The sequence below is a fragment of the Fistularia commersonii genome, chromosome 29 (genome assembly GCF_037954325.1).
Source record: "Fistularia commersonii isolate RoL2024-O1a breed Wild chromosome 29, RoL_Fcom_v1.0, whole genome shotgun sequence".
NCBI lineage: Eukaryota > Metazoa > Chordata > Actinopteri > Syngnathiformes > Fistulariidae > Fistularia > Fistularia commersonii.
In genome coordinates this window covers 2,064,387-2,091,216 of record NC_141312.1, presented here as the reverse complement: position 1 = coordinate 2,091,216, position 26,830 = coordinate 2,064,387, and the positions used below count along the sequence as shown (strand labels likewise).

At 41.7% G+C, this 26,830-nt stretch overlaps 3 protein-coding genes across 3 annotated transcripts; all 3 read left to right on the top strand.

Annotated features, from left to right (window-relative positions):
• The first annotated feature begins 1,240 nt into the window (after positions 1–1,240).
• On the top strand, positions 1,241–12,602 carry pdha1a (pyruvate dehydrogenase E1 subunit alpha 1a). Its single transcript, XM_086177328.1, has 11 exons — positions 1,241–1,378; positions 2,593–2,661; positions 2,740–2,913; positions 3,109–3,235; positions 3,382–3,473; positions 5,192–5,284; positions 5,643–5,798; positions 6,705–6,776; positions 6,865–6,932; positions 8,052–8,160; positions 10,990–12,602. The coding sequence occupies exons 1-11, from the start codon at positions 1,331–1,333 to the stop codon at positions 11,152–11,154; spliced, it is 1,173 nt and encodes a 390-aa protein (XP_086033454.1). The 5' UTR covers positions 1,241–1,330; the 3' UTR covers positions 11,155–12,602.
• Positions 12,603–14,382: 1,780 nt separating this feature from the next.
• Positions 14,383–21,498, top strand: prdx4 (peroxiredoxin 4). The gene is made up of 7 exons (XM_086177329.1): positions 14,383–14,622; positions 16,696–16,813; positions 16,899–17,015; positions 17,878–18,000; positions 18,075–18,205; positions 19,261–19,295; positions 21,364–21,498. Exons 1-7 carry the CDS (start codon positions 14,439–14,441, stop codon positions 21,412–21,414), a joined length of 759 nt encoding a protein of 252 aa, XP_086033455.1. The 5' UTR covers positions 14,383–14,438; the 3' UTR covers positions 21,415–21,498.
• On the top strand, positions 21,486–25,327 carry LOC147216606 (diamine acetyltransferase 1-like). The gene is made up of 6 exons (XM_086177330.1): positions 21,486–23,597; positions 23,686–23,737; positions 23,810–23,893; positions 23,968–24,069; positions 24,183–24,223; positions 24,559–25,327. The coding sequence occupies exons 1-6, from the start codon at positions 23,532–23,534 to the stop codon at positions 24,724–24,726; spliced, it is 513 nt and encodes a 170-aa protein (XP_086033456.1). The 5' UTR covers positions 21,486–23,531; the 3' UTR covers positions 24,727–25,327.
• The last annotated feature ends 1,503 nt before the right edge of the window (positions 25,328–26,830 follow it).

Below are 26,830 nucleotides of genomic sequence, written 5' to 3'. Positions count from 1 at the left end.
TATCACAAAACCATTTTGAACGCCTGTCCAACTACAGGATGTGATGTGAACTCTTGAACCTTGAGGTAGAACATGAGCGCTTCCATTTCCCCCAATGTTTCATACTTTGAGTGGCCATAAAATAAAGTGCATGTTGTGGACACCACTCAGCAGCCTTGTTCGATCCTGCCTGCAGTCTGGGAACGTACAATACAACCAAAACTCTCCGTTTAGGTGCTTCTCCCTACAAAGATGTGAATCACACATTTGGGGATGGACATGAGGGATATATTGGGAAACGGCTGGGTTACGATGAATAATGCTTTTCATGATGCAGTTTTTCTCCCTGAATGAAAGTGTGAATAACAGTAGCAGTTTTTAATTACATTTTTTTTTTTTGCAGCAGGATTTCTTCGCTATGACAACAAGAAATTGAAGCAACGCCACCAACTACAGCAACTCTATCTCAATATTTAATGTGGTTAATTATATTTCAAAAGACTATTAATTGACTTGATAATTTAGCTTTAAGACTCTTTCCCCTCCTTCATTGAATTATTTATTTTTTTTGCTATTTTGCCCATCTTATTGTTATTACACTACTTGTTTATTCCTTTTGCTGTTTTTTCTGCTCTCTTCCCATTGCTTTTTGCTGATTCTCATTGTTATTCCACCAAATAATCGGCTAAAAAGAAGAATACTAGTTATCCAATGTTATAACCTTGTTGCCTCTTCACCAAGCACCACCCCACTAATCGCACTTAGCCCCCTCACCCCCCTTCCCAAAAAAAAGCACACAAAAAAAATTGAAGAAATTAATATATGTATGTATATAGTTTTGCGATGGCTATTTGGCAGAGTGGTGACTTCTGAATAACGGCTACTGATACTTTGGATCTTTGGTAATTGAATTGCAATTTTTGTAAGTCGCTTTGGATAAAAGCGTCTGCTAAATAACTGTAATGTCATGTAATGTAATAACAGGTAAATACAAAATACAATTACATTACAATCATTCACTACCACACCCATTCACATGTCATGCCCCAACTGCTGTCTTTCTATCTTTGTTGATCCAAGCCCCCAAGCATCCTGTGTATTTTTGTTTATTCATTGTATTTTTGTTATTTATATTTTAAATTATATATTTATCATTATATAATAATCTTATCTTGGGAAACCCCTTGTTATTTCCAGTCATTGGGTCCTTCAGACCGTTAGGGGCAGTCGAGGCGCTCTTGTGCTCTTTTAAACACCGTAGAAGAAGAATGCGCACGCAAAGCCGGAAGTCGAGTGTCTGACAGAAGGACGGAGCGGGTCTGTGTTTGTGTAGCAAGCTAGCTCAGGAAAGATGCTGTCCAATATCGCCAGTGTGCTGAGATCCTGCGCCCAAAGAAGTGTAAGTACGCGGTTTTATAGTTATAACTTGCGCAAGACTCACATGTTACCCCTGAACCTACCGTCATTTCCCCCCTGAAAACAAAACAATGTGAAATCAAACTGAAATTGCCATTGCTGTTCTGACCTTGCAAGGCCGAATCGTAGCTTGTTTGCTAACAGCTAAGAGTCAGTTAACACCAGAAATCAGGTTTGCATTCCGTGAGTTATTTGTTTTAAAAACGATTTGTCCTTTCATACAAATACCGATAACCTGTTGCAGTCACGGCTTTTATCGCAGTGAATGCTGATAATAACACGCGTTAATGTCAACTTTACGTGACGAGTCGGGATAGGAAAAACCACATTGAAGAATAAAACGCATTTTTGGGGGTGATATGTACAAGACAAAGCATTTGTCAATATTTGTTTTGCTGTAAAGTGACTTTTTGAACGTTTTTTCCCTCTTATTTGCTGATCAAGTTTTCAAAGTAGCTGGCAGATAGGCGCTGAACAGCTTCCCAGTGTGGCCCTGCAGGATGAGATTTATTAAAATTATATAATAGAATAAACTCAAGTACACTAACCTTGATTGTTGTCCGCTTTCATAATGTTGAAATGACAGAAACTACAAAAACACAGTAACAAAGACAACATTATTGACAGATATAACTGGTAGAAATAAAGGCGTGCTTTCAGATACAGTTAATCTGAATGACCACACAAGAAGGCAAAAGTCCTTGTCAAAATACCACATTTTGCATTTGAAAATTGCAGGTGTTAATAAAGCAGCAAATCTTATCATATTGACAAGGACAATATTTGGCATGTCGTTACCTGGAGTGTATGTTAAATTGCATGTTTATGTTAATGTTGGTTTCTTTGTAGAAAATGTAATTCTTATATTTATAGTCGGGAAATTATTTTCGCCTTCATATTTATTTGGATGATCTGTGCTACAATACATTATTAGCTCTTTTGTTTTATACCTGGTATACTTGATTTTACTAAACTACATAAGTCTGTTGAAGTTTGCTTTATCCACGTATTTATATTTGGAAAAAGTAAGTTGGCACATTGTTTGCGAAATAACATGAACACAAAATAGTCAATTTTTTGGAAATCTCTAGAGAGGAACTAGATCCAGATAATACTCACCTGGAAAAATCTGTGCCAGCTTTAAGACTTGTTTGTAATATATTTGTCTTCCTCTCATCTACCTGTCCATCACGGCAGGGGTCCGCAGTGGTCGTGTCAGCCCGCACATATGCCGACTTCACATCTCAGGCAACTTTTGAAATAAAGGTAATTTGCAAACGCCCGATTTCCCCCCCTCATTCTGCGTGACCCTGGGATTTTCACAGCTATTTCTTTTTCCTCTAGAAATGTGACACCTTCAGGCTGGATGATGCCCCGGCCACTCAGGTGGTCCTGACTCGCGAGGAGGGTCTGCAGTACTACCGCACCATGCAAACGATGAGACGTATGGAGCTCAAGGCCGATCAGCTGTATAAGCAGAAAATCATCAGAGGTTTCTGCCACTTATATGACGGCCAGGTTGAGTGAACTATAACTTCACAAAATATGTCATCCAACGTATGGAGTGCTTTGTCACACAGCAGCAGAATATTACACTTTACAGATGAATTCATTTGAAATATTTTCTACGATATACTCTTCTCTATCAGTGTTTGCTTGGATAGTCCACACCAGGCTCACTTTGACTATTTTATTTTGTTTATCTCCTCTCAGGAAGCCTGCGCCGTCGGTATCGAGGCAGCCATCAATCTGTCAGACCACCTGATCACTGCCTACCGTGCCCACGGCTACACTTACACCCGTGGGGGGACAGTGAAGGAGATAATGGCCGAGCTCACCGGTGGGTTTATGGTTTACTAGGGATTTTAGCCCAAGATAAGACTCCTTTCATTGAATCCAACATCCCTATGACATGTTTGGTTATCCTGCTTCCTGTTGCCCTCCTTTCGATTTAAGCCCTTTTTCGTTTGTTGTGTTGATTTACAGGGAGAAGAGGCGGCATCGCAAAAGGCAAAGGAGGCTCGATGCACATGTACTGCAAAAACTTCTATGGCGGAAATGGTATCGTCGGTGCTCAGGTATGAATCTGAAATTCAAGCCGGAGCACCAAAAGTGACAGAGTCTGATGCCCAGTTGTCGTTTATCTTTGTAAGGCCTTGTTTTATATTAACAGCTATGTATCCTCCCCACCCCCAATATAGCTAAGACAGCGTTCCTCCCTGAGGCTAGTGTTTTCCGTACCCTCATGTTCCATCACAGCATAGCTGAAAGGCCAGCTTGGCAGGAAGTGTCTCGACAAGAAGGACAAAGTACCCAGCTTTCAGAAAAGATGAACGTAATCGTTTTATTTTTCTTGCGTCATATTATGTACTCCAATGCAAAGGAGGAGACAATACCGTGACAAATGGCATCAGGCCTGGATGAGCACAGTGAAGCGATCATGTGAAGCCCCCCCCTCCATCGTGTAAATATAAAAAGATACATTTTAATTTGTCCGTGAAAGGGCTCTAAATACGGCATTTAATTTGGAGTATTTTTTGATTGTTTCATATGAAATAGTCATAGCATTGTAAATTATTTAGCCACGACTGCTGGGCATGATGGCTGATTCCGCCCAAAGGTCACTTGTATAACCGCTAACTTTCAGTTTTTCTAATCACAATCTTGGGCTGATAAATCCACTATTGGTATTTGATGTTATGTTCCCTCTTGTTTCTAGACCTAGAAAAAGCATATAGACCTAGACAAAGCAAATGACAGGGTGCCAAGAAAGGAACTCTGCTATTATGTGAGGAAGTCTGAAGTGGCAGAGAAGTATGTTAGACTGGTGCAGGACATGTATGCTCGCTGTGAGACAGTGGTGAGGTTTGCTGTAGGTGTGACAGAGAAGTTCAAGGTGGAGGTGGGACTCCATCAGGGATCATGAGCTCTTAGCCCCTTCTTGTTTGCAGTGGTGATGGACAGGCTGACAGATGAGCTTAGAAAGGAATCTCCACGGACCATGATGCTCGCAAATGACACTGTGATCTGTAGTGAGAGCAGGGAACAGGTAGTGGAAAATCTAGAGAGGTGGAGGTATGCTCTGGAAAGGAGAGGAATGAAGGATAGTCGCAGCAAGACAGAATATATGTGTGTGAATGAGAGGAACTCGGGTGGAACGGTGAGGCCACAGGGAGTGGAGATCAAGAAGGTGGTGGATTTCAAGTGCTTGGGGTCAACAGTCCAGAGCGTAGGAGAGTGTGGAAAAGAGGTGAAGAAACGGGCTCAAGCAGGTTGGAATGGGTGGAGAAAAGTGTCAGGGGTACGAAGAGATAGAAGACTACCAGCCATAATGAAAGGAAAAGTGGACGAGACAGTAGTGAGACCAGCGATGCTGTATGCTCTACCATCAGTGACAGTGACCAAAAGACAGGAAACAGAGCTGAAGGTCGTAGAGATGAAGATGCTGAGATTCTCTTTGGGAGTGACCTGGATAGGATAGGATCGGGAATGAGTCCATCAGACGGACGGCACATGGTAGATGTTTTGGAGAGAAGGTCAGAGAAGCCAGACTGAGATGGTTGGGTCATGGACAGAGAAGGGATAGTGAAGACCAAAGAGAAGATTGATGGACGTAGTGAGAGAGGATATGAAGTTAGTTTGTGTGACAGAGGAGGATACAGAGAAAAGGGTTAGATGGGGTAGGTTTATTCGCTGCGGCAAACCCTGAAGAGAAGAGCTGAAAGGAAAAAAAGAAGTTCCCTCTTGCTTTAAATCTACATAAATATGCAGTAAAATGCGGCTGCCTCTTCCACAGGTCCCGCTGGGCGCTGGCGTTGCTCTGGCCTGCAAGTACAAGGGCACTGATGAGCTATGCGTCTGCCTTTACGGCGATGGCGCCGCCAACCAGGTACGTCCACGAAACAACTCCATTTCAATGTAGATCGTCTCAGGGTCAGTGGATGCTTCGGTCAGAAACGTGACGCTGGGGCGGCACTACTTTTTCTTCATCTTAGGATTGCATCAAACATATTTTGAGTCAGATGATTTGCTTGTTAGAAGGTAAAACTTGTTTGGGCCTGGTCTCTTGGAGGAAAGGAAGGGGGGGTTAACTCACTCAGTTATTTCTGGTTTTTGAAATCTCGCTGGAGCTGCTTTATGCTCGTCTCTGCCTGAGTAAGAAGGGGGGAAAATGACTAGATTGCACTTTTCCAGTCAAGCCGTTAATGAGATCTCAGGAGATTTGAAAATATCTCCGTGTCCCACAGGGTCAGATTTTCGAAACCTACAACATGGCAGCACTTTGGAAGCTCCCCGTCATCTTCATCTGCGAGAACAACAGGTACGGCATGGGCACGTCGGTGGAGCGAGCCGCCGCCAGCACGGACTACTTCAGGAGAGGAGAGTTCATCCCTGGTCTCAGGGTAACGTTTGACCTTCTCTCTCTCTTTAGAAATTCAAAAGCAGCCTCTGGTTAGAATCCATAAACCTCATCGGTGCAATTTTAAAATCATCCTCACCTCATTTTTGGGAGATTTTCTGCACAACAGTAGGCTAGGACAGGGGTCGGCAACCCATGCGGCTCTGAGTGGCTTGGGAAAATAAATTATAAATATTTAATTGAAGTGTATTTCATTTGTGTTAATTCCTTTTTTTAACTTGAGTTCTAATTTGGGAGATTATTGTGATCTTGACATATTAAATAAAATTATATTTATTATTTTTTGCCGCTCAAAATAACATCACTCTCGCGGAAGCCGGTATACAGATTCTGTGCACAGAAGTTCAGGAGCAGAAGTCCCATAAACCAGGTAAAATAAATATTTATGAAGATATTTTGCAAATAATTATTTTTTATTGTTTACTGACACAGGGGTTTTTTCCCGATTTATTTTTAAAATTCAGGTCAAGGCTCCGTTACACGCTCTGAAAGCCCAAAGCTCAGAATGGGTTCATTACATAAATAAAATTTAATTTTCTCCGTAATACTTTGTGAATTTCAGAAGCAACACACTACACACTTGTTTGTACAAAGTGTAAAGGTAATAAAAAGCAATATATACAGTGGTACCTTTATTTTAGATGTCAAAAAGTAATTGCGGCTATGGGTTGCCCACCCCTGGGCTAGGTGAATATTTTTGGATGATTTAGGTAACATCATTTTTGGAATAATATCAGAAAAAGAAGGTGCAAACTTGACTCAATAATTTAACTATTCACCTTCTGATTTATCCCGATATCCAACATAATGGAACCAGATCCTTTAATAATATGTATTTTAGAGCATAAAAGCAACTGTCAGAGATTCAGAGTTGTGTTTTTCTGCCCAGGTGGACGGGATGGATATTCTCTGTGTTCGGGAAGCGACCAGGTTCGCGGCTGAAATGTGCCGCACCGGAAGGGTACGTCTGATTGCATCGACGACTCAAACCAGGAAGAATGCGCGCTTAGTTTTTGCAGCAAACTTGATTCTTCGCTCTCCTTCATCAGGGTCCTGTTCTCATGGAACTGCAGACGTACCGCTATCACGGCCACAGCATGAGTGACCCTGGTGTCAGGTAAAGACTCGCGAACTTTGCTGTAAATGAACACCTGCACCTCTGTCTTGATGGACCTTTAAAATAACTCAATGTAACTAAAATGTCCTCCCCACTGTCCCTCCGCCGTTACCCTTTAGTTGTCTCTCACACACTCCCCGCCCTGCTGTAGTCACCTGCCAAAGCGCCAGACACCAGGGATGAACTGATTCATTAGTGCACAGGACAAGGTGTTACCGTCCCTTGTGCCAAAATCCTTGGTAAAAAAAACTCCAGGCTGTAGGGGAGCTATCTAAAACAAACAACAAGCCAGCTAGCAGCAGGTTTCCACCCCACCAGCCAGACACTTCTTATCTACATCAGCCCGAACAGCCATATCATCGGGGTTTTCAAGAGGACGCCTTCCGTCATCCGTGTTTTCATGATTTATGCTCCAGCGTTCTGGAAACACCCCCCTCCGTGCTACCTAGCTGTTCCAAAAGCTAGCTATCATTCTTTAGCAATCCATGTTTCCTCCTTCATTTTCTCGTTCTGCTGCCTGAAACACGTTACTGACTGCAAGTTTCAGGCGAATCCCCAGTTCAGTCAGTAAGGCAACGACAAACTTTGCCAGAAATCCACGACGGCCGCAACCGAGCCGTCCAAATGTAGTATCCTCTCTGCCCCAGACCACTGCAATAAATCCGTCAGTAGCCGGGTGCTAACTATATATATGCTGCGATAAACTGAATAGAGGCTTTGAAATGGATTTAGGCTGCGGCGCAACCGATATTGACACCCACAGGGGTGATCCTTATTCTGTCAGGCAAACCTCGTTCAGAGGCAGACTTCTTCTTAGTTCACACACAGAGGTCAAATTCAAAATATTTGCATATTTATTATAGGAAGAGCTGTGCGTCCCACATACAAAATTAGGTGTGTGGAAATAAATAGACAAACATCTGCTTTCCCAACTGTTTAATCTCTACAATATCTACTCATGTATTTGCCATCCTCGACAATTCTATCGGTTGTCCCTTCCGCGGCTCGTAAAAATAAGAATTTGACTCTCATTTTGATTGTTTTGAAAATAGGTCGGCGCATATTTGCTTAGTAGTGCATCCCTACAACGTCCCTGCACCGTTTTCTCTCCCCTCGCAGCTACCGCACGCGCGAGGAGATCCAGGAAGTGCGCAGCAAGAGCGACCCCATCTCCTTGCTGAAGGACCGAATGCTCAGCAACAACATGGCCAGCGTGGAGGAGCTGAAGGTACCTTCTCCTCTAACGCAGACAACATGGCTGCTCTCGCCTGACACCTTAGACCAGTGCTTCTAAATTATTTTCTGATACGCATCCTCCTCCTTGGAAGATGTAAACATGTCGCGCTCCCCCCTCACTCTCCGCTGGCCGGAGAGCAGGGTTTCGTCTGTGAAATTGTTCTTTGTACGCCTCTACACAACATTATATCCTTATCTACATTAAAGAAAAAAAGAAAGAACTATAGATCAACTTGCAACGAATAATAACTGTATTAACATTGTTTTTTTAGTCTGTAGCAGAAAAGATTTAAAGTGCATCAATTTGCCTGAAATGCCTGGAAAAATTAAGTCCTTATTTAAACTAAAACATTTTTTTGATCGACTGAACCATTCGATGCCGAAAAAATAAAATTAAATAAAATCAATAAATAATAAATTCAAATTGATCAGTAACATTAACACGAGAGCAGACTATATAAAACACTTTAACCTACAAAACAAAAATGATTTTGAAGATTTTGAGCTGATTTGATTGAATTTATTCAATCAAAATGGAGTCAGGATTAATGGCGGCGTTCTGCAGTGCACAGCTTTTCAAAGCAGGGCTAGAATCATGATACCGCAACTCCCAGCTCACAGTAAGCACATCGGTCTTTCCTCGTCTCCCAATGGTTGTCACAGTGAAACCAATCGCTACGTACGCTTCGTCATATTTCCTCGTCTTTGCTTTCGAGTGACTTTCGTTTGTCTCATTATCTCCGTCTCTGACCGCCTGTCTTATATATTCCACGGTGTCTCTTGAGGGTTTGTTCACTGCACCTCATATTTCCTGCTCTGTGGTGTGTGTGTGTGTGTGTGTGTGTGTGCTCGGTGCAAAAAAAAAAAAACTGCACCATAGAGCTAATAATCTGCACACACTCTGACAATGAATGCGATACTGCCACCTACTGTGGATGTGCAATCACCTTATTTTCTGCACTATAAGGCGCATTGGATTATAAGGCGCATAGAATAGAAACTACTGTAGTGGCTGGGGTTGTGTTATGCATCCACTAAATGAAGCTGCGCTAAAGGGATTGTCAGCAAAACAGTCAGATAAGTCTGGCAGTCAAACTTCAATAATAGAATACCAACTGACAACTCTGTTCACTCCCAAAACAAGTGAGTGCATTCACAATACGGTACCGTACGTACCGGTAGCTCTAGCCGGTATTTGCGCCGCCGTCATTGAAAACAATGTTTTTTCCAACTCCATTTGTCACAGTTCAAAGCGTTTCATAAAACGAAAGCACCGAGAAGGACCGCCTCCTAATTCATTGACGTTCATGTCGCTAGCTATCGCTGTTGCCTTCTTTGGAAGCAGAGACACTTCTACTTGTCGCTCTCTGTTCAACCCACTGTTCGAGTTTGTCCTCCAACTGTGGTCGTCTCACTTCGTTTCGGAAACTCTGTTTAGTCTTCTTTACTCGGCGCAGGTCGTCTTGTCACTTCCTCCACTTCCGTTACATTGATTCATTAATGTTGAATTCTCTAGCTGCTGCTCTATTCCCACATTCTACTGCGTGACTGATCGCCTTGAGTTTGAACTCTGCGTCGTAAGCGTGTCTCTTGAAAGGTGCCATTTTGGGGTCTTTATCCACACACAAGTGGTGTGGGACCGGAATTTTAAAATATTTGTGATATTTCTTCATAATACTGTGCCATTTTAATGTAAACAGAAATTAGTTTTGAAGATAAATTTCCCGGGTCACCCGTCGGTCGGGTCGGGAACCAACGGCTTGCGAGCGTGTCCGGGTCATCGTAAAGGTGAAGAAATCAATTTCATCAGATAACCAACAAGTTTATCTGCTTCAACCCTTGTAACGGAAAAAGAAGGCGAAAAGGAAAAAAGAAGATGATTACCGTGCATTCTAGGCTGCATGGACAGAGGAATTTGCATTTGTGGAGAGCAGGATCTGTATGTCTAATATGCAATGATAAAATTGCATCAATGAAACAGTCAAATGTAAACCGGCACTTGGAACAAAACCATGCAGCACCAGAGGTCGCATTAAAAGTAAGACACATTTAATTTATTATACGTCAAAAATAGTATATGGCTCTTAATGAGATGTATTTAGAATTATTTGACTTTTATGGCTCTCCCTGTCAAAAAGGTTCCTCACCCCCACCTTAGTTCCTTCCACTTTCAAATTCAAAACTTCATCTATGAACGTATTGATTCGTTTCTCATAATTTCGGACAGCTGACATTTCCTAATCAATCTCTCAGTCTCTCGGATGATTGCCTGGAAGAAAATATTCCTGATCTGATTAATTTCCTGACTATTGAGCGCACCTGAGCAGCTGAAAATAACAAAATAAATAAATCTATAAACCAGAGATGCCCATGTTGTAACATGAGATATTTACACAGCAACATTTTTTTAACTTTTAATTAAATACATGCCGTAAAATCCACAAATACATACTGGAAATCTTTTTTTTTTTTTATGAACAGTATCTGTAACAAGGCTGATGAAAAAGATGAATAAAAAATAACACAAAGAAAAGTCCATCCATCCATCCATCCATTGTCTATCACCGCTTTGTCCTACTCCATATTTCTATCTTGTTTTTCCTCCTCCACACTAAAACTGTTAAAAGTCGTCTTCTTCGCCGCCGGAATCGAACGGCCTCAGAATTTCACGGTCATTCCATCGGTCCGATGTGACGAGACGGCGCGAAGCTCGTGAGCCTCGCCGGGAAATCCATAAATTAGCCGCGGTTGTGAAAAAAGTAGCGGCTTATAGTCAGGAAACCACAGTATTTTTTTTTTTTTTTTACCTTTGTTTCTGCAGGAGATCGACGTGGAGGTGAGGAAGGAGATCGAGGAAGCGGCTCAGTACGCGACCACAGATCCCGAGCCGCCCCTGGATGAGCTGTGCAACCACATCTTCCACAACGACGCCCCTCTGGAGGTGCGCGGCACCAACCCGTGGGCCAAGCTCAAGTCTGTCAGCTAAAGTTTTATTTTCCTCTCATTTAATCCACCCTTCTATAAATACTCCCGCCGCTACCCCCTTCAAACACACACACACACACACACACACACACCACACAGTTGCTTGAAACATCATCAGGTCATGACTGAACACCCGGGTCCACGTTCATCAGATGTTCTGGGAAGAAAATCTAACAGACACACAGCGCTGAAAGGATTCTGTTAATGGCGACGGACGTGTGACCCAATGATTTAACGTAAGAATGTCGAGCTTCGAAACATCACTTTTGCAAACGTGCCTCGAATTAGAAGCCCTTAATTCATTTGAAAGGTTTGACTTCTGACACACGTCGAACCTCTTTTCAGCGTTTTTTTTTTTTTTTTTTTATCCAAATACCTCCGATTTTGGCTTTTCAAAGAACATTAGGTGTCGTGGAATAAACATCCCCGGGTGGACGTACGGTCCTCCTCCTGTGCGACGGCTGTCACGGGTCACGATTGAGGTGCTACAAAAACCAACGCCGTCCGCGGTTCATCTCGTAACATTAAAAGGCTTTGTACTATTTATACTCGCTCACACACGAAAACTCCATCAACTTTGTGTACTGAAATGTAATCCATTGTTGCCAAGACGACATTCAACGGCGCTCACGACCGATGTCGCTCAGAACCTCAGTGCAGCTCCGTGTTATTTTATTCTGATTAACTGTAAGTGGAAAGAGGGATTTAGATACCAAACGTGTTCCCGGCAGCTCCGAAACCGAGCAGGCGATCTGACGCCGCCAGAATGTGCGAAGAACGCCAACCAACCGCGCGAGCGCGTTTACACCCTCGTGGTTACCTTGCAGGTGCCTTGGTTTTGTTTTGTTTTTTTCCCCAAGTTCCTCAACACTCGACATCTCATTTTCATCCGTGCCGCCACACTCGTTGACTCTTGGATACGTCGTTTGCGCTCCGGTCCCGGCGCATTCGTCCACTATTCACGTGAAAAAGGTGTGGAATCAGAGGGAGGCCTTGAGCGTTTTCAGCTGAGCTCGCTGAGAGGCTGCAGCTTTACGCGCTGCTCGGAAAGGCTTTGGTCGCAGCGCCTTTTCGGGCAGATCAGCAGCTCAAATGCACAAGGCTACGTAGACGTTGTAAATGTCGGCGGCCTGCGGGTCGCGTTTGACTTGAGCACGTTGTTTTGCTGAAAAGAGAGCAGGGGCTTCTGGCTGTAAATGACATATCGCCACCATATTTATAACGACGACTTCAGAATTAAAAGGGAAGAGTCCGTTCTTTATATTGTGACAAGTATTTAGTCGACTGTAGAAGACAGGATGAAGTTTAGAGCGTCTTATCTGTTTGAAATGGAACAGAGCTGAGGATTTGCTGTTGTACACTCTTTACATTCAGGATCTTTGAATTTGCAAAGAAGCACTCTGGAAACTCTGGTCTCATTTGTGCCAAGTAATAAAACTCTTCAAGGTCTCCGGCTTGTGGTCTCCTCTGTAAACCAGCACAGCGGCTGAGCACGGACAATTAGATTTATAAATTCAATATTATTTAAACACCCAGTCCCGAATCAGATTCAAAATACTTTATTGACCCCCCCCCCCCCCTCCTCCCCCAATTGGAAATTGCTTTTCGTTGAAAGCGGCTCCTGCTACAGTCAAATGGGGAAGAATCAAAATAGAACTCTATAAAAAAAAAGAATAAAATAGAGAATAACAAAAATAACAGTAAAGAGCGAATGAAATAAATAAAGTTGTACATAAAAATAAGTAATGCATTTAACTCATACCTGAGTGCCTGCTTTGTGAATAAGGATGAATGGTTGTGAAGATATTTGTTATGAGAGAGTGAATGGTTATGTCACTATATAAGAATAAGAACAACTTTATCACGAAGGAAATTGTTGTGCCAGAGTTTCAAGTAAAAACATAACAATAATAAATAATACTAGGAAGGAGGGAGAATAAGAAATACAAATAAAACCATAAAGTGTCAAAGTCAAGGCTATAAAGTGTCTTAAAAAGTACAAAGATTTGATGCACTATGTGATGCATGGATGCGAGACTGAATGCCTGCACGTCTCTGTATGTGACCTTGCGATCGATCGGCGCTGGGCGAACCTTCCCACTCAGTGACAGCTGGCATCGGCTCCTGCATCCCCGTGACCCTGAGCGCAGGATAAGCGGTTCAGATAACGAATAAATAAATGCTTAAGTCAACTTTATTGTCAATCCTGCCACGTGTTTCACATATCTAGAGGATTGGAATTGCATTACTCTTAAGGCCTACAGTGCAGGAGTAGAAAAGTTATGACATGTAAGGTTATGTACAAAGTCCCAAAAAAAAGTAGTTAAGGTGCAGTGAATTAAAGTGTTTTGAAGTAATTAAAAAAAAATTGGGACACAGATTTCAGAGAAAACTGCGGATGAAGAAGGTTGGTGTGAGAGAGGAGGATACAGAGATTAGGGTTGGTTCGCTGTGGTGACGCCTGAAGGGAGCAGCCAAAAGGAGAAGAATAAATTGTTAAAGAAAAATTGATGGCAGCAGGGAGGAATCCTTAATGAAAGCAGTCAGTTTTTCTGGAAATACAGTTTCTAATAAGGCCACATTAATACCCTCAATAGTAATTAAATTAAATTTAAATTAAATTTAAATTTAGATTAAATCTTAAAAGCAAAAAAAAAAACGATAGAACTGAACAATGGTTATTGAGTGATAATTGTTTACATGTTGGTGTGTGTAGTGTGTAGGCCACAATAATACCCTCATTAGTAGTTAAATTAAATTAAATTAAATTAAATTTAAGTTAGATTAAATTTAATTTTAAAAGTAAAAAAAATGATAGAACTGACCAATGGTTATTGAGAGATACTTGTTTACATGTTAGTGTGTGTAGTGTGTAGGCCACATTGATACCCTCAATAGTAATTAAATCGAATTTAAATTAGATCAAATTTAATTTTAGAAGCCAAAAAAAAGAAAGATAGAACTGACCAATGGTTTTTGAGTGATAATTGTTTAAATGTGGAGTGTGTGTACTGTGTAGGCCATATTAATACCCTCAATAGGAATCAAATTTAATTACATTTAAATTAAATTTAAATCACATTAAATTAGATTAAATTTAATTTTAAATGATAGAATTGACCAATGGTTATGGGGTGATGAACGTTTACATGTTAGTGGGTGCAGTACCCAATCTGACCACACGATGGCGCTGTTGCGCCCGGAATCCGTGTGGAAGGAGACGAAGAAGAGAAGCCGGAAGCAGACGCCCAGTCGGTTGCTACGTGCTCTCACAGTAGCGGCGCAATGACGGTCCTCACCCACGGTAACTTGCGGACGGGGTTCCTGTGCGCCGCCGCGCTGCTTCTCTCCGCCGCGTCCGCGGAGAAACACGCCCAGTGTCACAACTACGCGGGGGGCCACGTTTATCCCGGAGAGGCGTCCCGGGTGCCGGTGTCCGATCATTCCCTCCATCTCAGCAAAGCCAAAAGTGAGTTACCGGACGTCTCCCTTCCCGCCGCGTCCGCTTAGCTTTTACGCGTGTTCGTGGAGGACACGTCAGTCTTTCACGTCCACACCTCACACACACACACACACACACACACTGCCTCTGTGCAAAATGCATATGTCCTGATCGATACTCCTGATCAGGATCCCGGGAGGGGGAATTGGGATCAAAAGTCTTGCAGCTGCAAATATTTTCTTTAAATTCTGCAGACTTGAGATCACATAATTATTTTTTCATTTATATCCCCGTTTTATTGTGCTAACTTTTTATTTTATGTATTTGTTCTGCTTTGTATTGTGCCTGTTTTATTCCTATTTTCATTTTTATCTCGCTGCTGGTTGATGTCGAGGATCTACATTGTTGACTGAAATGACAATAAAAATCATACTAATTTAAATATGTAATTTCTTTTGACATGGAATTTGTAGGATTAACGAGGGGAAAAAATAATCCTATTTATCAATTTGTTTTATTTTTTTAGGCCTTTTCCAAATGCAGCCCTGCGCAATATTTGTTTTGGCTCCGAATTCTTGGAATTTAAATTCCTTCCACAAGAACTGTTTTTTTTTTTTTTCACCAGCAGTCACTGACTGCTTTATCTTTTTTTTTTTTAATCCAATTACAATGAATCAAAATATACAAATTTTATGATAATTTTTTTTCCAGAACAAGGAAACACACCATGTCGGACATGATGTCAGATTTTTGCCAGAAAACACGAGAATATTCTCGTTTCGGAGAAACAAATGGGGAAAATAATGCTAATAATTTCCATTTTTTTGGACTTGTTAACATTTTATTTCATTATATCTTACTCATATTTCTTCTTGTTTATACCGCATTTATTATTATTATTATTATTATTTTCATTGTTATTAAACATTCACAACACAAGTATGGCGTGATGGAATCATAAACATGCAGAAGAAGTGAAGAAACGTGTCAAGCAGGTCGGATCAGGTGGAGAGAAAAGTCAGGGGCGATGAAGGAGCGTCAGCCAGAATGAAAGGAAAGGTGGAGAAGAACGAGGAGAGAGAAGACAGGAAGATGTGGAGGTTCTCTTTGAGTGAGGAGGATGGAGAAGATCAGGAAGGAGGCCATCAGAAGGGACGACACGTGTAAGTTGTCCTGGAGACGTTTGGACGAGGACAGGAGGGACGGGGAGGAGCTGGATAGAAGGATGCTGAGGTTGGAGCTGCAGGAGGTCTGCAGGAGGCAGGGATACAGGACAGGAAGACGCAGATGATTGGCTGTGGGTTGGATGGAGGCAGATGATTGGCTGTGGGTTGGATGAAGGCAGATGATTGGCTGTGGGTTGGATGGAGGCAGATGATTGGCTGTGGGTTGGATGAAGGCAGATGATTGGCTGCGGGTTGGAGGCAGACGATTGGCTGTGGGTTACACGGAGGCAGATGATTGGCTGTGGGTTGGATGAAGGCAGGTGCTTGGCTGTGGGTTAGATGGAGGCAGATGATTGGCTGTGGGTTGGATGGAGGCAGATGATTGGCGTAAACATGCAGAACTCACAGCAAAGAACTCCAACTCACAGCAAATCATCCGCCTCCATTGGATGAAGGCAGATGATTGGCTGTGGATTGATGGAGGCAGATGATTGGTTGTGGGTTGAATGGAGGCAGATGATTGGCTGTGGGTTGGATGAAGGCAGATGATTGGCTGTGGGTTGGATGAAGGCAGATGATTGGCTGTGGGTTGGATGAAGGCAGATGATTGGCTGTGGGTTGGATGAAGCCAGGTGCTTGGCTGCGGTTTGGATAGAGGCAGATGATTGGCTGTGGGTTACACGGAGGCAGATGATTGGCTGTGGGTAGGATGAGGCAGATGCTTTGGGTTAGCTGGAAGGAGACGATTGGCCGTGGGTTAGATGGAGGCAATTGATTGGCTGTGGGTTAGATGGAAGGAGACGATTGGCTGTGAACTTGATGGCGGCAGACTATTTGCTGTGAGCTTGATAGAGGCAATTGATTGGTTGTGAGCTTGATAGAGGCAAACGATTGGCTGTGATTTTCCTTTACGGACTGTATATTTTCTCCCCAGTCTCCAAGCCGGCGCCTCAGTGGGAAGGAACGGCCGTCATCAACGGCGAGTTCAAGGAGCTGAAGTTGTCGGACTACCTCGGCAAATATCTCATCTTCTTCTTTTACCCGCTGGACTTGTGAGTAGAATCCTAGAAGAGCGGCTGCAGGACGGCCCCGCCGGCGTCCATGTTCCCCTGTAAGCACGTTTGTTTTATCCGGCAGCACGTTCGTGTGTCCCACCGAAATCATCGCCTTTAGCGATCGCGTGCAGGAGTTCCGGGCGATCAACGCGGAGGTGGTGGCCTGTTCCGTGGACTCCCAGTTCACCCACCTGGCCTGGTAGGAGATCATCCTCTTTTTTCATTTTATTTTTTAATAGTTCATTCATTTAAAGAGCTTTAACTGAGAATGAACAAGTAATTAACCCAAATTAATAGGAAATTACTGGTTTCTTGACCTCTTTTCCACACTCCTACTCTGGACTGTTGAAATCCTCCACCTTCTTGATCTCCACTCCCTGTAGCCTCACCGTTCCACCCGGGCTCCTCTCATTCACACACATATATTCTGTCTTGCTGCGACGAACCTTCATTCTTATGCTTTCCAGCGCATACCTCCGCCTCTTGAAATTTTCCACAAGCTGTTCCCTGCTCTCACTACAGATCACAATGTCATCTGCAAACATGGAAACATGGTACATGGAGATTCCTTTCTAAGCTCATCTGTCAGCCTGTCCATCACCACTGCAAAAAAAAAGGGGCTCAGATCTGATGATCCCTGACGAGTCCCACCTCCACCTTGAACTTCTCTGTTACACCCACAGCACACCTCACCATTGTCTCACAGCGAGCATACATGTCCTGCACCAGTCTAAAAATGGAATTAGCTGTAAATTTAGTCAATAATCATGACCGTGGTTCCCAAACTACAGAGAGGTCAGAGCCGGTGAGGCAGTTCATAAATGCTTTACAAAATGCGGTCAAATCCGGAAACCATGGTAACCGTGGTCTTGCTGCGACTAACCTTCATTCCTCTCCTTTCCAGAGCATACCTCCACCTCTCTAGACTTTCCTCCTCCTGTTCCCTGCTCTCATTGCACATCACAATGTCGTCTGCAAACATCATGGTCTTGAAATTGTTATTTTGCGGCCTTCTCCAGCAGCCTATCTGAAGTTCATGTTTCCCCTTGATATTTCCTCAGGATCAACACGCCCAGGAAGCAAGGCGGCCTGGGCCAGATGAAGATCCCCCTGCTGTCCGACCTCACGCACCAGATCTCAAAAGACTACGGCGTCTACCTGGAGGACCAGGGACACACGCTCAGGTGCGCGTCGCCGCGTGTTCGGGCGATCACGGCGATTCTAAGGTCCGTATTCATCCCGCTTCTGCGTCCCTCAGGGGCCTCTTCATCATCGATGACAAGGGCGTGCTGAGGCAGATAACCATGAACGACCTTCCGGTCGGACGGTCGGTGGACGAGACGCTCCGCCTCGTCCAGGCGTTCCAGTACACCGACAAACACGGGGAAGGTACGGGCCGTGCAGAGAAGCACCTTCGTGATACTTTTATTTGTTGCATGCATTTCTGAATATCTCACAGTTGGAATGCATTTTCTGCTAAACATGAGTGTAACGCCGCTCATGATTATATTTATTATATAAATTCAGTGCAAGCTTACTTAATTTGCACAATCCTGTGCAGTAACTTTTATATGTATCTATATATATCTCTCTATATGTAGAGAGAGATATATATAGATATATTATCCCCGCAAAATAAAGATGTAATAATTTTGATGGTATTTACAAATATATAATATAACATAATATAATATAATACAATATAATATAATATAATTATATTTGTAATTATATATTATATTTATGATTATAATTCTGTATATTTCCTGTGCATCTTGTATTTACAAGTATTATTTGCAGTGCGTGTGTCCTCTATTGTAAGTCGCTTTGGATAAAAGCGTCTGCCAAATGTAATGTAATGTAATAAAATATAATATAATATAATTTATTAATATATTTTTTCAATTATTATTATTTATTTATTTATATTTTATTTTTTTTATTTTTTTTTATTTTTATTTATCATTTTTTATTATTTTTTATTACGGTTTGATGCTGTTACCCATGTGCCCCCTGATTGCCCCTCGGGGACAAATAAAGTTTTTTCTGATTCTGATTTTGAAACCTGTTAAGTGCGACTGTCGCTCTCAGGATACACGATGAAGAGAAGATGTTTTTTTTTGTTTTTTTTTTTTCCGCGCCAAATCAAAATGGGACGTGTTTAACTGAGCGGTGAAATTTTGATATTGCTATTTCTGCCCGACGGGAGTTAAGGCTGCAAATGATGCATTCCAGGCCCGTTGTAAAGTTGAAATCTGATTCCCTGCACGTCTTGATCTAATAGATATTACAATTTTCATTTTAAAGATGAAGATATTCTCTCCGACCTACCATTTTTTTTTGCCGATGTTCCGCCATTTTCTGCAATTCACTCTTTTAGAAACATGTTTTTTTTTTGTTGTTTTTTTTGGCAAGTGCTGACTGAAATGTGATTTATTCCTCAGTATGCCCGGCAGGATGGAAGCCCGGCAGTGACACAGTGAGTATCACGGCGTTGGAACTGACGTAGATACGACTGTTGTGGCTCGTCTGCAAACCAGCACTCGTTGATACCCTTAAATCTGAGTGCATTCGTGCAAAACGTCAGAATTAATGCATACAAGTGCAGAAGTCCCTTGTTAATTGGGGGGGGTCGCCTTCCAGAACCAGCCACAACATCCAAAAATCCATGATTGTGTTTTTATTTTATTATTCATATCTATATATGTTGATACTGAGCAGATATGAAACCATGCTCTGGTTTGCCCCCTCAAAAATGCTTATTTTACCATAAAAATTATTTATTGATCACCATAGGGGAAATTCTTTTGTCACAGCAGTGCAACAATGACAATATCAATAAATATGAGTCTAAATATGAATAAAAGAGACAATTAAAAGATAGCAAAAGCTATCTTTAAGATAGCATGCACAAAAAATAGTCTGCAAAATGAACAACAAGGATAAAAATAGACAACAGAATGAGGGAAGAAAAAAAAACATTTAAAAAAAATATATAAAAATACATATGTATATACATAGATAAATTTGTAATAACAATTTAATAAAGCAATTTTCTCGCTATACCACCTATATTGCGGATTTAAAATGGGGGCTACTGTCTTAAATACTGTTCTTGCCGTACACGTTACATTTTAGCATAGCGGTTCGCGCTTCCACCTCACAGCGAGAAGGTCCTCGCTTGGATTCCAACATGGGGGGCCTTTCGGTGTCGAGCCTCCATGTCCACCTCTGTGTCTGCATGGGGTTCTTCCAGGTTCCTCCCCCAGTCCAAAAACACGCTGGAGGAGCAACCCTAGATTGAGAGGGTGAATGGTCGTACGTCTTCACGTGATGTCGGAGTGATAGTGTATGTCTGCATACGTGGTCCAGGGTGAACCCCGCTTTTCGTTCGTTGACAGCCGGGATAAGCTTCTTGCAGCCCAGAGTGCAGGAGAAGCACTGGAGAGAATGAATAAATAAAAAAAATTTAGAACCTTGTGATAAATTCTTCATTTTCTGTAATGCAATTAAAAAAAACAAAAATGACTTTTTCACGATATTCTAATAATTTGAGATAGGATTTTTGAGTTTTCTTAAGATGTAAGCCATAATCAGCGATATTAAAATAATAAAAGGCTTGCAATTTTTCAGTTGATTTGTAATGAATCCAGAATAAATGACATTTTTTATGATATATTTCACTTGATTTGTAATGACTCAGGAATGTATGACATTTTTGTTTTGCAATTAAAAAAACAAAAATGACTTTTTCATGATATTCTAATATTTTGAGATAGGATTTTTGAGTTTTCTTAAGATGTAAGCCATAATCAGCGATATTAAAATAATAAAATGCTTGCAATATTTCACTTGATTTGTAATGAATCCAGAATGTATGACATTATTGTTTTTGTAATTGCATTACAGAAGATAAAGAACTTTATCATAATATTCTAATTTTCTGAGACAGTCCTGTAAAAAAAAGACTCCCCTTCTGAAGCCATAACCTTACATGGTCAAATCTTTAAGTATATACTGTGTGTGTGTGTGTGTGTGTGTGTGTGTGTGTGTGTGTGTTTGTGTGTGTGTGTGAGCAACACTTTTCAATGAAACTATCCAATCAGGAAGCTGTTCCTATAACATGGTTTGTTCCACAGTCCAGAATATTTCTGCTTTACATGTGTGATGAGAATAATTGCATAAGCGAGGTTCACCCACACCATTGATAGTCACTAATTCGTGGAGACGCGCCACCATTCAGTCCAGGAGAAGCTGGAGAACCCGGAGGAAACCCACGCAGATGCAGGGAGAAGGTGGAGAATCGGTACAGATTCCCTGTGTGGATCCGATCAGAGGCCGTCTTGCTGCAAGGCGGAAGCTGAAAATGAGTTTTTAAGAGGAATTCATGGGATTAGCAAACACGTTTAATGAAAAGCAGGGGTGGGGGTGACAGATGACGGCGGGAGAAGTTGGAGATGACCATGTCTGTCCCAGAAGCTTCACAGTTTCTGCTGATGTCCTGAGAAATGATCTCTAACCCTAACCGGACGTATCCTCTCCCACAGATCATTCCGGACCCTTCAGGCAAGCTCAAGTACTTTGACAAACTCAACTGATTTTTTTTTTTTGTTTTTTTTCCGAGCCTGAAATCTTCCACCTGCCGAAAAAATTCAAATAAAACCTTTTTTTTTTTTTTTTTTTTAAAATAGAAGCCTTTGTGTTTGTTTCTGAGTTTGCAAAAACATTGGAGATGTAATTACATGCTGCTCAGCCAGAGATCCTGCTGCACTTGTGAAACTGGTTGTGAATATTTGACAAAACTGCATGTATGATTGTATGTACATGCAACAGTATCCAATCAAATTGCTTTTTTTTTTTTAATGTAACTTACATTTATGATAATACTTTATTGATCCTCATAGGGAAAATTCGTTGTCACAACAGCGCGACAGTGACAATATCAATAAATATGAATTTAAATATAATTAGAAGGGACAAGTGACAACAACAAAAGCAGGGATGCGTGTTTTCAGTTACATATATAATCACAAATACAGAATCATAGTCAACATATCTACAAGGTAATATTAATAACAATTAGGATTCACCAAAAGTGCCCGCGACTATAATAGCAGGGATGGTTAAAAATAAATAGAAATGTTATAAGGAAAAAGAAAAAAAAAAACAAGAAAAAGAGACTTAGTAAGGAAATATATTATTAAATTATCACAGAATAATCAATAATACAAATTGAATTTGAAATTTATAAAGGCATTATTCTATGTAATAGTGTGCTGCAGGCACTGCTCCACCTTCAAGTAAACAGATCCAAATCTGGAGTTTTTAACTGTTGCTCTGAAGACAGTGAGTTGTTTTATCACAGAGGGAAACTAGCAGGGTAGACCAACTTGTGCAGTTGAGTTTATGTACAATAATTTTGCATGTCGCTTGATGAGGAGGCGATTATATTCTCCATAGTGAATCCTAATCCTGAACGTTGTCCTCAGGTACCAAATTCATGATACAGACGCACCAGCGAGTAAATGAACATTTGTGTAAAGAGAATATATATAACTGCTCACGGGGATCCACCACAAATGTATTGAAATTTTTGCAAAAAGCATGGACGCAATGCTTTAAGAGACAGTTTGGGCAAAAAACAAATTATAATCCGACCGGTTGGATTTAATTGCAGAAACGCTGCTCTGGATTAATAATCCACAAAAGAGTCGTGCTTGTGCGCCGTGTTCCTTTCACACTAAAAACACTAAAAACAAAACCATCAGTTCCACAGCCAGGAGAGAATTTAATCAGCATGTCATTAAATCTCTCTCCTGACAGACCTACAATCTACAGCAGGAGATCTTTAGACACTTAAAAGTTTGCAGGATGACGAAACAGTATGGAAAAAATATATTTGTGGATTTGTTTTGGGTTGCATTGATAGGCCAGTGTACCAGCAGAGGGCGGCGTGATTTAGATTTCCCCAGTGTGCAAAACCTATCGTCTATTATAATTACAAATAGTCAGGAAAATCATCTCAAGAAGTGGCAGAGGTTGACAAGAAATAACCAAAAAAAAAAATCTTCACCCGATGACCTCAAAGAATCGAGTTGTCATTACTCTAAAATCAGCAAGAAATGTGCACGCCGTGTTCAAACGTCCGACTTGTGCTGCGTCTGGTGTCTTAAATTTCACCAAACTTGTCAAATCAAACCCAAAGGAGCGATCTCGAATTTATTTATTTCTTTGTTTTTTCCAAACTCGGTAATGCAAGAGCGAAAACATGACCATAACAATCGCTAAGCGGGCTAAAAAGGTCAACTCCCGCAATCATTGACTTTCTTTATGCCCCCACCTCTCGCGCAGCTTCTTGGACATTGCGTGCAACGATTGTGTTTTTTCCAGGTCTGGTTAATATTTACCATCCTGAGCAACACCGGGCTCAGAGATGATCCATTAAACGGGAACAGGATGCAAAGTGTCATTTGCCCATACTTGGTCTTGCAGGGTGTGTGTGTTTGTGTCCCGCGGGAACCCATAAAGAGAGCAGCCGAGCCGGTGGAGGCATCACTTTGAACGGTGCAGCAGCAGCAGCTCTGTGACCTGTATGCTGTTTTCCTCTTTTCATTTTCGGGGGGTAAACTCCTGAGGCGCGGATGAAGAAACACATCTTGCTCTTCTTTACATTCAGAGGAATTTTAAGCAAAGGAAAAAAGGGTAAAAAGAGAAAATGGCCAATTTTATATTACGGAGAGCCGAACCCCGTGACGTTTCTGATATCCTGCGACTCATAAAGGTAAGAGTGGAAATCTGACACCGCGTGTCTCCTTATCCGATGCAGCCGAACACAAAATTTAATGTCAAAATGTCCCATTTCCATGTAGGAACTTGCTAAATTTGAAGAGATGGAGGCTCAGGTGGTGCTGACTGAAAAAGGTGCTTTATTATTGTTCACAATCACGCTTCCGAAATAGTCCCAGTTTCTAAACATTCACGTGACGCCCGCAGAGCTACTTGAAGATGGTTTCGGGGATCATCCGTTCTACCACTGCTTGGTTGCAGAAGTCCCGAAAGACCAGCAGACGTCTGAAGGTGAGCGGAGATATTTTGGGATTTCTGCGGAATAAAACAGATTTGGCCTTCAAATCAACGCTTTCTCCACACAGGCTACACTGTTATTGGCTTCGCCATGTATTACTTCACCTACGACCCTTGGATCGGGAAGCTGCTCTACTTGGAGGACTTCTATGTCATGGAGGAATTCCGAGGTAGAGTGTCTTTTGTCATTTGGGCGGTAAAGGCTAATGTGTTACGAGGTTACGCAACGTTGAACTCTTTAATTTTCAATTGTATTCCGTAATTGTGTCATCTTTTCCCCTAGGATTTGGCATCGGATCAGAAATCCTGAAGGTTCTGAGCGAGGTAAAGTAAACGCTGACGCTTGTTTTGACAGATCTGTCAAAACAAGCCTTTTTTTCGAGCATCAGCGTGTAAATACGTCGAACGTTGCCGATACATTTCAAAAATGACCGACGCGCGCGCTCACGTTTTACCTTTAAGCAAATATTTACAGCCAACTGAGCAGAAACCCGGTGACCTCACCGGTTGCAAACACAACTGAAAGATGGCGGATTGAGAAGAGGGCCGTTTCTACCAGTTGCCACATGACTAAAGTCTTATACCAAGTGTTTCGGATCTTTATCTTTTTCCCCTCTGAAGACCTCTAACTGTCCTTTTTGTTGCGCTCCTCCCTGCAGACGGCGGTGAAGACCCGCTGCAGCAGCATGCACTTCATCGTCGCCGAAAACAACACCAAATCCATCGAGTTCTACAAGCGACGCGGAGCGGCCGACCTTTCCTCCGAGGAGGGCTGGCGTCTTTTTGCCATCGACAAGGTGGACCTGATGAAAATGTCCGCTAAATAGTTTACTGGTAACTCGCTTTCGGCTGAAAACTGATTCGTCTGATCTGTGATTTGTCTTTAAAAACACGTGCATTTATCTGTTTTTGATCTGAAATCTGATTTTGTGAAATAACCCTGATGTTTAGTTAATGGTGTGTGATTTATCGGAATATATTAAAAGAAAAGCAAATATTCCAACGGTGTGTACACTTTAATAACTTCAGCCTCGAATCCTAAATGTGGGCCTGCTGTGACTGAACCTGCAAGTTGTATAAAATGATTAAGCTTTTCCTCTTTGGACTGTACCTTTTAGTTCTTTATTTATGCACTCGCTTCTCGAAACTGTCCGAGCAGCACTTTGCGAGTAATAAGGGCAAAGTACTCAGATCAATGAGAATAAGTTATTACACGGCGATTTATAGTGTGATAAGAGTTCTGCCGACACAAAACGGTGATCATGTGTCGACTTTTTATAGCGAAGCAATAACTTCTTGTGATTCTCCTTCATCTGCTGTGTTTCATAATACTTAATGGTTTTTTTTTTTTGGTTTTGTTTTGTTTCTTTTGCTTCAAAGAAAGTGATTTTTTTTTGCAGAAAAGTATAATAAAAATGTGTGTATGAATATTCTTTTGTGTTGTTCTTTTCCATTTGAAATGTGAATATTTGCGATACTTTAAAATTAAAAAACAAACAAAAAGAGACCGTATCCATTTCCCCTGTCATCGGGGCTGATTTGTAAACATTTTCAAGTCTCCATTGTAAAAAAATCAGTGCAAAAATATTTTAATAAGCCCTTAAACGTGTCACCACCTTATCAAAATTGGTATATTTTGTCATTTCTGATGCATCAAGTCAAATCAGTATTGTGCCAAACTTTTCACCCCATTGTTAATTTTGCTGATTTTTTAAACCGGTTTTGTTTCCTCCGCTTGTTTCATCGTCCCGCCCGAACAGCACAGATTGGCTTTCTCTGCGAGGTGCGAGCTGTTGACTCAGCATTTGACCTGCTTCTTATCCGCGAGCCTGAGGTGAGCCCAACGCCATGGAGTCACCATCACGAGCGGGATTTAGAAGGATTGAAGATCCGCGTGTCTGTTTCTAAGTATTTTTTGCAGCTCAGGTCTATAGGACTGATAATCAGTAACTTAACCCCCTGACCAGAAGCCCTTCCTGGAACAGATTGTGGCAAAGTCTAAGGATTCTACAGGAGTTTCCAGACCTTTTTCGAACTACGACACATATTTTAAATTTGAAAAATCACACGGCGCACCACTAAATTATTGAGGTCGGCAGCTTTGTAGCTAGCTTTCAGAGCTTTTTCAGGTTTTCTCTGTGGTTTTCTTCAACAACGCTGCCTGTTTCTTGCACCGATGGACAGCTTTTCCCAACAAACCGGGCACAACGGAGTGAATCCAAACGCGATATAACTTTCATTGTATTGTCTTTCATAAGGATACTTAGGAGGAACAACCTTTTATCGCTTTTATCGCTGCACCGTGGAGTCCGGCGCCGCGGTTCGCCAGCTGCACAGAAAGGAAGGCACTGCAGAGGACCATAAACACAGACCCAAAAAAAAGATCGGTCATCCTGTCAATTGAGGACATCTATAACGCCGGCTGCCTCAGGACAGCCCACGGCATCCTCAGAGATTTACTCCAACTGTTGCCATCAAGAAGGCGGTTTAGGACAATCAAGGCAAAAACAAACAGTTTTTACCCCAGAGCGTCCATTCCACTAAATTCACTTGAACCTCACTTACAGAACAGTGCAATAAATCCCCTTTTCACTTTTTTACTTCTTTCTTTCTACATATTTATCTATTTATTCTTCTAGTTGTTATTTACATTTTTTATATCACTATCCCAGAGATGCTCCGATTGTTCTACTGTTGTGCTGTGTCCTGCTTTTTAGGGTTGTCTCGTAATTTCTTTGCACTCTGTGCAATAATAAAAATGATAAATGCTTTGAATGAATCCTTGAGCTCACTTTTTTCACTTTCTTCTGACCACTACTCATGTTTGGCCCTTCATCTGAATCAGAATGTTTGTTTTTTTTTTCAAATCTTTTAAAATATTTATCCATGGCGTATCACACAGGTTCTATCACCACCTGTTGCCATCTAGTG